At 36.9% G+C, this 12,538-nt stretch overlaps 1 protein-coding gene across 1 annotated transcript in view; it reads left to right on the plus strand.

Moving 5' to 3' along the window:
* ITGA8 (integrin, alpha 8) overlaps nucleotides 1–12,538 on the plus strand; it is a 117,550-nt gene that overhangs the window by 44,571 nt on the left and 60,441 nt on the right. Inside the window, exons 14-15 of the mRNA XM_009888963.1 lie at nucleotides 3,641–3,686; nucleotides 5,655–5,762. Of these exons, the coding sequence (XP_009887265.1) occupies nucleotides 3,641–3,686; nucleotides 5,655–5,762 (154 nt within the window). The remainder of the gene's footprint in view (nucleotides 1–3,640; nucleotides 3,687–5,654; nucleotides 5,763–12,538) is intronic.

Genomic DNA, 12,538 nt, shown 5'->3' on the forward strand with positions numbered 1-12,538 from the left:
AGCATCTTGCAAGCCTTCCCTTCAGAGCAAAGTAAAATTTGAAATAAGCATTAAGTTTGTTTGTTTAACTTTGCACAGTGTCCCTTGACTTCGGTTAAGTCCATGCCAAAGACACTTGTTTCAGGATTAAGCTCTGTGAACTCCACCAATTGGGATTTTAGTGTATACCACCCTCAAGCTGTGTTGAAATGCAAGTTGAAAATTCTTTTGGAGTCACTCAGTGCTTGTTTTTAGTTTTTGCAGTGTGGTTGTGACCCCACAGCTCATTTGTTCCACAACAGCAATGAGGCAGAAGTGCACGGCTGCTGCCACCGGCCCCTCCTTACAGATCTCTGCTTCTCTGAAGGGTAGAAGCTGATAAAGGTTCTTATCAATGAGATGACATAGGCAAAGTGGTCATTTACTTAAATCTATGAGGTCCCTCATCCTCCTGAAAACATGACACATGAGAAAAGGAGTGGAGATTTTGTGATTCTGATACTTCTCTTTCTTTCTCTACTTATTCACATTTTAATCTGGGCTTGAAAAAAAAAAACCTCACAAATGCAAAGGAGCAGAGGGTTTCATATGCTTTTCTTCAGGCTCTGTTTGGAAGGGTTGTAAGTAGTTAAACTGGCTGGTTTTTGCTATGTAATTCCAAATTGCTTGTTAAACCCTTATTTTTCAGCTAGTGACCTTTTCATCAGTGACATCGCATGTGTAGCATTAACAAGCAATGAATAAAGACAACTTCTTTCTATTTTTAGGAGGATAAAGTTGCCAAACTTCAGATAATTTAGACATCTCATGCATTTTTCATAGAAATGATTAATAACTTTTCTTCTGCAGAACAAATTCAAAACTTCTGCTTATAAAAGTACTCTGATATGATGTGTTTACAAATCTCATGGATTCATATCAATGTCAAAAATGTTTTTTTCCAGTGATGGGTATAGGAGTTGCACCCCACAAGGCAATGAAAGAAGGATAAAACTAATGCTCTGTAAGAGAACTAGAAGCAAAGTAAAATCCCTAATGGATCTTCCAGTGAATACTCTGCCTGAATATATAATGACTTGGTCCTTAAATTAGATCATAGATGTCATTACTGGGTATAAGTATGTTTTATTGTTTGCATATTCATTCTTAAGTCTACTTTTCCTACTGATTAGTTTCACTCTTTCAAGTTATTTGGGTAAAGAATAAGCATGGCTTAGACCAGAGAATAAAGGATATGTCAGGAAAAAAGTAAGAACTGCCAAATGAGAGCAGAATGAGCACAATCCTGGCTGCTCTTAGAGTATGCTCAAAAAGGGCCTTTGTGATGGTGCCATGATTGAATATCCTCATCTCTTTTGCTGTGTCTCCAAACCTGGCAGAGGTGGCAATGTACAAAGATTGCTCATGGAAAACCAGTCTTTTGGTGGATGGGGCCTATCATTGCTCCTCTAGACCCATTACCCTCTGTCTTCAAATAAGCTGGGCTATGTCCTAAAGAAACCAGGATTTAACTATTAAGCAGATGTACAAAATCCCCTTTAATATTAAAATGAGGATGCCGAGATAGTGGGGACCTAAGTCCACACAGCTGTAGATACTGAAATGAAGAGTTCACTTATACTAGTGAGGCTAACTGTATCTAACAGACTCATTCTCTTTACCTTCAGATTCAAACGAGCTACATTTTATTAAGCTTACTGAAGTTGTGTGTTCAAGCTTCTCCTTGTGCCCATGAAGGGTTTGAGTGCTTTATTTTTTAATGAAAGATCAGATTCTGAAATCATCACAATCATCACATTTGGATAAGTCTTGGATATGTACCTGTTATGTCTCTGCTATAACATAGACCTGTAGTGAAACCTTTTGAGTTATCGTCTAGTATGAAACAGTACATATCCTAAGTTAAGTCTGTTGCAGAATTTATAAAGATCATCCAGCTGGGAACAACAGAAGGGAAACCCCTTCCTTCTTGTCTTTCACTTTCTGTTCATAACAATGTTTCTTTTTCCTTTTTTTAAAAAAAGCAAAAAAAAAATCCAACTCAATGACACAAAAACCCCAAACATGAAACCCCCCAAACCAACAGAATATTAAATCTTTTGGGGTTACCGTGGGTGCTGCTATCAGGGAGTTGCCAGGGAATGTTGTGCCATGTGTGTTATGTAGCCCTTATGGCGATGTCTATGTCTCAATCGGTTGTTTATTTAAGAGGAAAATATCTTTAGGTTTTGGTACTGTGTGCAAGTTGTCTATAAAAGCTGCTAATGAGAAGGACTCATAAATGTCCCAAAAAGGAGATAGAAACAACACTCATTTTCTTCTGCTATTTAAAGTGTTCTTGACCCTGAAGCATATTTCTCTAAGGCCAATGGAAGTAGAAAAATGTAAATATTGTACAAAAAGAGGATCAGACCCATAAACTGTCCATGCCTGCTCCTATTAGGACATTATTCAATGGAATTCATTGTAGGACGTGTTGCCCATGTGGAGTACTTGTTTAAACTTGCGAAATCCTGACCATCTGAAAGGCAGACAGAGCACTGGAAAACATGCTGCCAGACCTGGCCCAAACCCACCCAGCTAATTAGCATCAAAGCATTGTATTTGCATCATGTTTGACGACATCAGGGCTTCTTAAGCAAACCAGTGCTTAAGCTATGGAAGCAGCAAGTAAGGGTTTATTTAGAACCCTGAGTACTTGTTTAATCAACTCATTTGGGTTGCTAGTCTGTACCACTGCAAGGTCTGTTACAAGACAATCTGCTGAATGGAACAGGTATAAATCAAATTGTATGATAACAACAGCAGAGTGAAAGGGGTGCCCAGATAGACACGGGGGGATTGAAAATGAAACAAAGCTCTATCCTTTTCTTGACCTGTGCTCCGGCTAGAGGCAGCAGGAAAGTTGATCTTTTTTCCTCGCTGCTTGGCTCTAGCTTTTCTCCAGCAGGCCTGAGTGGTCCAGCAAGCCAGTCGGGATCTTTCCAGAGAGCCCTGTGTGGGGACTCCAGGCAAAAAGAGGAAATATTTGGGCTTGTAGATTCCCAACCCAGGTCAGTGTCCAGTAACAAAGATGTGTCCAAAGCCTGGTGTAGTGCTTGTGTTGTTGACTCCTGCTATAATGATGAAAATATTATAAACTATGAAATTAGCCATCCTCTCACCTGTGCATTGTATTTATGTACTACACAGAGATGTAATGTTTAAATTAATGAACAAATTACTTAAAACACAAAGCAGGATGGGAAGGATTGTCAGGAAGGAACACCATAAATTTTCAACATTACCTGTATGAGAGGGATGACAAAGTGGTTTGTGTCTCTTTGTGTAATGGGCAATTAGTGGTTTGGAATAAAATGTATAGGAGTTAATGGCATCCTTTTTGCCCTATAAAGCAAGATGGAGAGAAGCGAGATTGTGGCACGGGTGACCTTGTCTTAAATAGACTGGCACTTACTGGATACAACCAAGACATTTATGAGCCCATCTCTGACAATATGAAAGGTTTTCTTTCAGGTACACTGTTGAAAAAATTACTTAGAAAGGAATTATCACATTTGGGTTTATGTTACTGCATTTTTAATATAAATAATTTATGCTGGGGAAAAAATGTATTAGAGGCTTCTATGTAGTTTTTCTGAAGCTCTTTGTGTTTTTCCAGATTTAGTTGTAGGTGCATTTGGAGCTGGAAAAGCAGTTGTGTACAGGTACGTGGTAAATACAATGGATTTTTTATTTTACAGCTTTGGTGGGAGATCTGCAAATAAACAAATGTCACATTCTTGTGTTCCCCTGGTGCAATGTGTAAAAGATGCTCATTACATATGATAAATTAAGCATCTTGTGAGAAACAAATGCTTTTTTCCCATGCTCAAACTTGTCATTTTCAATGAAAATTCCAATGAAAATTCCCATGCTTAGTCTTATCTCAAGAAACTACTTCGTGAATGTTTGACTCCTCAGTTAATTTTAAATAAGAAATTTAAAAAGCATAACATTGAAAATAAATTTCTTTCCTGGGGGAATGGTGCTAGTTAGAAATTTTCAAGTGACTCTTCTTCAGAGGTTGTGTGCATGAAGACAGGAACTATTTATTCAAAATAGAGACCGCTGCTTTTAGCCTCAGTTTAGAAAAAATGTATGAGATCCCGTTTTACAAGTCACAACGTTGTTGCTGACAATGGATTTTCACTAAATGCACTGTTTGATGACAGGTATAAATTAAAACTACCAAATACATAAACGAAAACCTGCTGCTGCCCTCTTAGTCCAGCCATGCCAACAGTTCTTTGCATTTAAATATTCACCATCTGTTGCTGCCACAATATAGTCATATTTCTTGATTCCTGGCTGTCTTCTTCTTCTCTGTATTCCCAACAGTACCTGACTGAGAGAAGGTGTGTTCTGCTTCCCAACTGAATGTTTGTCAAAGCATAAGAATTTTGTAAAACGTGAATGTTAGCTCATTTTAGCTAATACTGTAGGTGCAGTGAGTAGACCTGATCTTCTTACTGCCCTGTAAAGAATCATGCAAATACTTTGCAGTTCATCACTTTGCAATGGCATGAATGACTACACAGGATGTGAAACATTGGAAAATTAGATCCAGTGTGTATTTTAGATAGCAATAAAAAATGTGTTCTATTTAATTTAAGAAAGTGAATAGCAGGAGGCCCTCAATCTTTCCGTTTCCTGGCCACAGTATATCAAATATGCAACTTGTCGTATTGGAGAAACAGAATTTTATTAACTCATATTTGCTAGAAAAAAGGTTTTCCCTGTTGCACAAAAATGGAGAAAGTAATTTTATTTTTAATGTCTTGCTGAAGTAATACAGAGAAGTCATCATAAAAGCTCAGCTGTGGATTAAAATATGAGGAAATTAATTTTGTAATAAGCCAGTTTACCAGAATAACACAAGTTACTGTAAAATAGTACTGCTGTCTTAAAAAAACAGAATTTAGACCCTTTCTTGTTTTCATTTGTCTTCTAAATTGCTCTCAGTTATAGATTATCTCATTTCTTAATAACAGGTTGTTATTCAGAGGGATGGTTCCCATCACCTCAACCATATATTCACATACTCAGCAGAATTTTGTGATGATCGTTCCTGGTTTCCGAAGTCAATTGTCTCAAGACATGTCAGACAGAATTTACTTTATTATTGGCTCGAGATATTCTAGATCAACTTCTACTTTAACCAAATTATGGTGGGTTTTTTTTAAAGAATCTTAAACAGAGATAGCAGGTCTGAATATGTCACTGTTAATGGAGACAGTATAAAACAAATCTGACAGCATAAAATAATGGCCAAAGGACTGCTGCAAATCCCAAAAGGCAGAGTCTGTCCCTTTGTGAAAACCCAATGAGATGAAATGTGTCTGATGATGTGCCTTAGTCTCAGGACACACCTATTGGTTAACTATAGGATACTGTTTCAGTGATGCTGTTAACCTGTGATTTTTTGTGAAGAAGTTTCAAAATGTCATAGTAGGAGGTATCACAGTTTCTGATTAAAAAAAAAGAAAAAAGTTCTTTTGGGTAGGAGCAGCATTATATAGGTGTTTTCTCACAAGTAACCCTACATTTCCAGCTTCTTTGTGGCCATCTCAAGTAAGTGTTTTCTCTGCTGCAACTTAGGTATTAATGCGCTCCTTCTTATTTCTATTCCTCAGAGCCAGACCTGTTGTGACAGTGAATGCTCAGCTCATTCTGAACCCCATGATTGTGAATCCAGACAATAAAACTTGTCAGCTCCCTGACGCTCAGCTTTTGGTGGCCTGGTAAGTTCATGATTAGACAAAAGTATCCTCATCCTCTTTCCCAAATAACTTCCTATTCCTAACTTTTCTTTCAGCTTTTTGTTGAATATGTTCAAAGTTTAAAAAAAAAAAAAAGTTCAAACATGCTATGAGCGCAACAAAAAAACCCCTACATAGAACAGAGTTCTTTTTGATATCGTCCAATACTTCACAGATTCTCAAAATGAAGTAGCTAAAAGTTGAGTCTTTTGATACACTGAGTCTCCTTCTGCATAGAAGGATGTTCATTGACTCCTAGGATCAAGCTGCAAATTCATATGCAGTGTTTGGATGAATGAAACGTGAAATAGCTAGCACAGACAAAACCCAGAAAGGTTGACCTGTCAAAACATACATCTTTGTTGAGAAAATATAACAGCAAAAGTGATGCAAAGAGCTGGTGGACCCACCATCTTTTGTTAGAGAGAGATCTCAGTCCTTTGTGGAAGAGAGAAGATATCTGGCTGGCCATCCTGAGAGCAGTTCACAGGATATTGTTTCTGGCTGCCATTGGTCAGAGGAAAGGGGTTTTTTTAGTGCATCATACAGGACAATGTGGCATATATCTTTAAATGAGAAGCCCTCTACCACAGTAGTATTTAATTTTGAAAAGAAAAAGTACATTAAAAAAACCTTGGAGCTAATTAAACAATTTAAGATCAGTTACAAATGTAAAACGCTTGCAGGACAGTTGGAGGCTATCTAACAGCACGTAGTACTGCATAAAGGCACGTTTGCTGCACTAGAAAAAAAGCCACTTAGAAAGGACCCCAGGAACAGGTGATAAAAGAGGCTATTACAAATACATAAGATACTGTTTAAAAGTGGAATTCATAACAAATGAGGAAACTGAAAACAAAACAGAGCATAAACATGTGCAAGTTGAATATAAAATACCAGTAAGTCCTGCCAGAGAGACTGTGAGCAACAGATTTCTAAGACATAAAAACAAGTCATACCATTTTATTTAAACACAGTAGAGGCAGAAAGCCTGCCAGGATGTGGGCTGGATGAAGAGAATATTAAGGTGTAAAGGGGGACTCCAGAAGATAAGGTGACTGCAGAAATGTTGCACTGCTTTTAAACCAGAGGTGCTCAGAGGGATTCCCCAGACTGGAGACATTCTTTATAGATGACGAGTTTTCAAAATCATCTCAAATGTAAGAGTCAGCGAAAGAGTTGTTAGAACAAATTGATAAATATGAACCCTAAAAAATAGTCATGACCAGAAGCAGTTCATTTAAGAGTCATAAAGGAACTCAACTCTGATACACTTAAACCACTAAATATATGGGCTTTCAGTGCATTTGATGCAATTTGTGACTCAGGAAGTTTCTAAATCTGCTGATTGTGAAAACCTGGGATGGGGCTGTCAAGAGATTTTCACTTTCGCTCTCTTCTTTTACTCTTTATGGGACTTTTCATATTTGTCCAAATGTTCATCATTTCTACATCCTGTGTAGAAAATCACCCATCTACAGAACAATGTAGAAGGCACTTGGTAGAATTATGGAGTCCCTGGGCTTTAAAAAGCTTTGGCCTTTCTGGAATAGGATCCAGATCAAGATCCATCCTGAATTTTTGATTCAAGCACCTTTTGTTTCAATAGTTGATGTAATAGAGAATTTACAATATCGACATCGAGATGAAGCATGTTCATTGTTCCAAATTATGTTCTTTCAGAACTTCAATTTTTAAGAATTTTTAAGAATGCTTTATGCCATAATGGGTAAGATTTCAAAACCATAACATTTACTGACAGTGCACTGAAAGAAAAAAGGTGGTTTTGTGCACAAGAGAAATAAATAAAAGCATCTCTGTTAAAAAAGTATTCCTGCTGTAAGATAATTTTAAAAAAAGGGGGGGGGGGGGGTGAGCAGGGAGACAAAGTATGCCCCTTTAACATGTAGTTGTTTCATTACTTTTCATTTTTATTTTACAATAAGCCAGAAGATGTTTGGTTCATATCTAGAAGAGTTTTAATAGGAGCATAATTTAATTTCTATCTGCTTTAATCTAAAATACTCTTCCCTAAGGATTTAGTTCGTATTATTGAAGAGCAGCTGCTGTTTTCCATGCCATAATTTTTCTCCTTAGTTGATACAAGCTTGTATTGTACATATGAAAACAATTAGTAGGGAAACTCCAACAGGCAAAGAATTCTTCAGTCCCATGGGACAGATTTCTGTATCTCTTAGCCAGCTGTGCAACTTGTATAAAATATCTACCGACTGACACTGCAAAATTAGAATGAAAGGAAACCTCCTACCAGAAAAGTTTCAGGAAGTGTGTGTGTGAATAATGTGGATTATTGTACATTTTCAAGTATTAGGAAAATATTATTTTTGCCATGATATAAATTGGAAAGCTGAAGCACAGAGGAAATATGCACAAAAAGTCATTTTTACGCAGTCCTAAGAGAACTGTCCTGAACTTCTAGAAACATGTAATTCTTTCTCTGCTACGTTTAAAATGTGGCTGTTTCTGAATTCCCAAAACTAACACATTTGGAACAAATTCTGCAACTTTGAGGCTATTAAAGATAATTTAGGACAAAAAGATATTTTTTTAAGGTGTGAAACATGCAGGTTAATTTCTGTGAAAAGGAGTAAATAAATCAAACATTTACATTTTTCAAAAGCTGTTTCTACATCATATGATTTATTAAGTCCGAGACTGGGTTCCAGCTATCGAGAGGTTTAATTTATCTTTGCATTGGTATTTTTATTATCATTTGAAATCTAATTATCCACTAGCTACTTTGCTGCTACTTTGTGCTTAAATTATATCTGCAAATATTATTTACTCTGCCTCTCAGTAGCTTAAGGTAGTGTGCAAATATTGTTACTTCCATTTGGCAGAGGAGCAAGAGGTCAGAGAAGTTACCTGACCTACAAAAAATTAAGTAGCACAGAAGTGTCCAATCATGATAAAAAGTCAATTTGCAGAATATATTTTTTATTTGTTAGTGCTTTTCAGGTTTGAATGTCTAATCTGAGATGTGCCTTGTGGCTTCTTAAGGGAACCCAGCTATCCACCTTCCGTAAGCCCACTAAACAAGAGGCAAACTGCCTAAAATTTCTGATCCTCAAGTTCCTACTATCAAAAATAATTTGAAAGAAATTTGTCTTTTATCTCCGTATGCATTGTTATTATTAAAACAGCAATGAAATATTTATAATCTTTAGTCAGCTAGATTCAGTAAATGAAACATTTCTACATACACTTCAAAAAGCTGAATACAAAATTCCTACCAAAAATATAAAATCCAAAAATAATAATGCTTCAACCTTTCCTAACTGCATAATTTGGGGACTGTTTTTCTTGTTTTGCTCCTGTCTACTGCTAGTATTTTCTTTTCCCATTGACTTAATTTGAAACTCGATATGATCGCTACCCCATGGCTATGGACCTAAGGGCCTTTGTACTTTATTGGGATGAATTTGTGTGAGATTTGCCACAGACTGTTGGCCAGCCTGACTCCATGAGTCAGACAGCAAACTCATATGGCCAAGAGTCAGAAGATGCATACCTCAAACCTCAGGGGCTGATGGGAGGGAGGGAAGTAGGCAAGTGGTGACAGTTGCTACCCAGGAAGCCCATTGCTGTGTTGCAGACCTCTGCTGTGCCAGGAATGCAGCTGGCTAATTTGATGGTGTTAGTTTTAGTAGCCCTAAAGACATCCAAAAGACAGTCATTTGAGTTATCTGACAGTCCTTGTGTTACCCACAGCCTGGCCATGGAGAGCCTTCGGCATTAAAGCTCCATGTTGGTCATTGTGGGTCACTGGGTTAGGCTTTGGCATAACAAAATCTAAAAGCAGGCCAAGTATTAAAGCATCATAATAGAAGCATATTGACTTGCTTTTATGTATTATTCTTCAAAGAGGAAACAATTTGTTTAAAGGTCATTCATCACTAGATGATAACAGCTTCTGCTATTCTTCTGTAGATGTCTGTGACCTTGCAGGTTGGGTATCAGCCTCACAGAGAATGGAAGTTCATAGCATCAAAGCATAAAGTGCCTTTCTACTAAGGTGTTATCCATTCTTCCTCTCCATGTGCAATCCTGTGTGCTAAAGAAATTGCCAACAATGACAAATGACATCTGGTAGGATCTGGTAATTCCTTGCTTTACACTTCCTGAAGCAAGTTTCCTATTTTTTTCGCCTACTAGAATAGCCAGACCAAAATAAATTCTTTGTGGTACAAACTGCAGTCCGGAAAACATTATTTGGGGTTAACTGACTTTTGATTTTCTAAGGATTAACCATTTTGAGTAATATTGGGTAATTTGGTTTTACTTCTGTCCTGGTTTGAGGTAAAACAGAACCAGTCTTCTAAAGAAACTACCCCCATCTATGCCATGAGTAGTTTTGAAGAAAGAGGAATATTTTTAAGCTTCTTATTCTAATAATATTAAGAATGTTTCTGTCTACCTGAAGAACATAAAATTATTTCAAACTGCTTATTTCCCCAAGATTACCAGGAAAAGCTAACGCGTTCAGTTTTAAGGCTTTCCCTCTATTTTGTAGCTGCAGTCAAATACTATTCAGACCATAAGCTTATAGTGATGACAGGCACTGCAGAATAAATGCAGTGTGGAGATCTGTTCAGAGAGGCAAGATTGATAGCACATTAAAGTTCATATGCTTTAGGATGATGGACTGTTTCCCAGGTGTTTCTTGTCTGCTGAAGTTTTCTTCCTTGGATTGTTAATTGTCTTATTTGGTTGCAACAAGCTCGAAAGCTCAGCTGTTGTATTTCTTACTGTCCCTAGGAGACAGATCTTAAACCTCATCAATCCTTTAGACTCCTGTCCTCTTTTGTGGTCTACCTTCTCCTCTGTTCTTTTTCTCACAGCTAAAGCATCCCACAGCATCTTCTTGTCAAAGTGATGAGCATATCTCAATTTGTCTGGGTTTGTGGTCAAAAACTATTGCCTTTAGAACTATTTCTGAACTAAATATCCATAAAATCACAAATGGGTGGCAGAATTCTGCTAAACCCAGAGTCTTGCCTCTTGCATGGCCAGACACTGGGAGACTAATAAGCTCCAAATTTTGCTCTTTTGCACTGCCATTCCCTTTTTGACATTCTCTGTGTGGAGCGGAAGGGTTAAATCTTGGCTCTTACAGTAATACTTAAGAACATTACTTTGATTCTCAAATGTGTATGATGAATTATTCTATTCATGACAGTAAATTAAACATACACTGAAATTGAACTGCTGTTGAACAAGTAAAGCATTTCAAGCTGGATTTTTAACTCAACCTTTTTTTAAACATGACAGTGCAAAAATTACGTGAGACCTCCAAAGCAAGATCACCAAGTTTAATACGTGATGGCAGTTTGTGAGTTTACATTTGAGAAAATACTCTCTTATGCTATGACATGTGAGACTGGCTTGTGAAGCCTGATGTCTAAATTGCATTTATGCAATTACACAAGTTTTCTCATTTTTGTTGTTCTTGTCCTTGTGTATTAGTAAGTAATCGGTTCTTCATCTGTTACCTCATAATTGTAAAGAAGTAGGAATATGACTGAATTTGCAATTTCTGCATAGAACGTGAGTCAACACTTGTAATGTCATTTGAAGGCTACAGTTAAATGGAGTTTAATGGCAAAAGGCAATTTTTTTACCCAAGAGGAAAGTGTTGAGTAAGGTCATGAGAGTTACATGAATCCCAGATGTGGCACAGTTTCATTACATTTGTCAGAGGAAGAAAAAGCACAATTAGAATATGATTACAGGGTATTTTAAAGGTTATGTTACTGGATTTGAATCCACTGCATGGAGAAGTTAGTATGTAATATAACAGTAGTGAGATTAGGAGCAATTGCTAATTCAAATATGCTTTTATTTAACCCAAGCTGATTTCACATCTTCCAATGCTGACCTACAGTCTGTGTTCAGCTGAGTCTTCCATACACAAGACAAAACATCTTCTGAACCCATGAAAATATTCTCTAAGAATGATTGGTAACCAGGGTCACTTGCAAGTTTTAGGACGTCACAAATCTTTCACCTGAGCAATTTTGTTAAATTACACGGGACTTCTTTGGGAATAATGGTGTGGAGCACTAAGTCCTTGTGGAGTGTGACAGAAGAAATGAAACATAAAGAGCATCTTTCCAGTGACAGATTTGTTTTATCACTCATCAGGAAAGCACGCCCTGCTAATAGCATCAACAAGCATCATTTTAACTGTTCCCCTAGCCATTCAGAGTAATGTGTGAAAGCATTTTTAAAATGGAATCCAGTTAAGTATCTGTATAACTTTTATTTATATAAGCATATTTTCCTTACAAAGTGAAACTTTTCAATAAGCATTTGTAATTTTGGGGTTTTTTTTAATTAATTTCTATAGTAAGTTTTGTTAGAAGGTATCAGCCAATAAAACTATATAAGAATTCTCCTGTCAGTTGTTGAGTATAACTGCAAATCCACTGCCTGTCTTACAGAGAAGTGGAAATAAATGTTTATCATGAGACATAACTAATTACGGCTAAGGTGATGTTTGTATACGACAGTTGTAATTGTGATGTGAGTATTGCTAGGCTCGAAAAAGCTTGCTATAGACTACAAACAGGCAAATGAAAAACAAATAACTTGTGATGTGCTTCATTGCGTAGAATGCATTGCATTAGCATACTAAATAATGAACATGAATAACTACTTTCTCTGTGCTTTGATTGAGGTCATGTACCTGCCAACTTTTGCAAAACTTAGCAAATTAAATACAATACATTCTCATT

The sequence above is a fragment of the Charadrius vociferus genome, unplaced genomic scaffold (assembly GCF_000708025.1).
Source record: "Charadrius vociferus isolate BGI_N301 unplaced genomic scaffold, ASM70802v2 scaffold297, whole genome shotgun sequence".
In the NCBI taxonomy this organism is placed as follows: Eukaryota; Metazoa; Chordata; class Aves; order Charadriiformes; family Charadriidae; genus Charadrius; species Charadrius vociferus.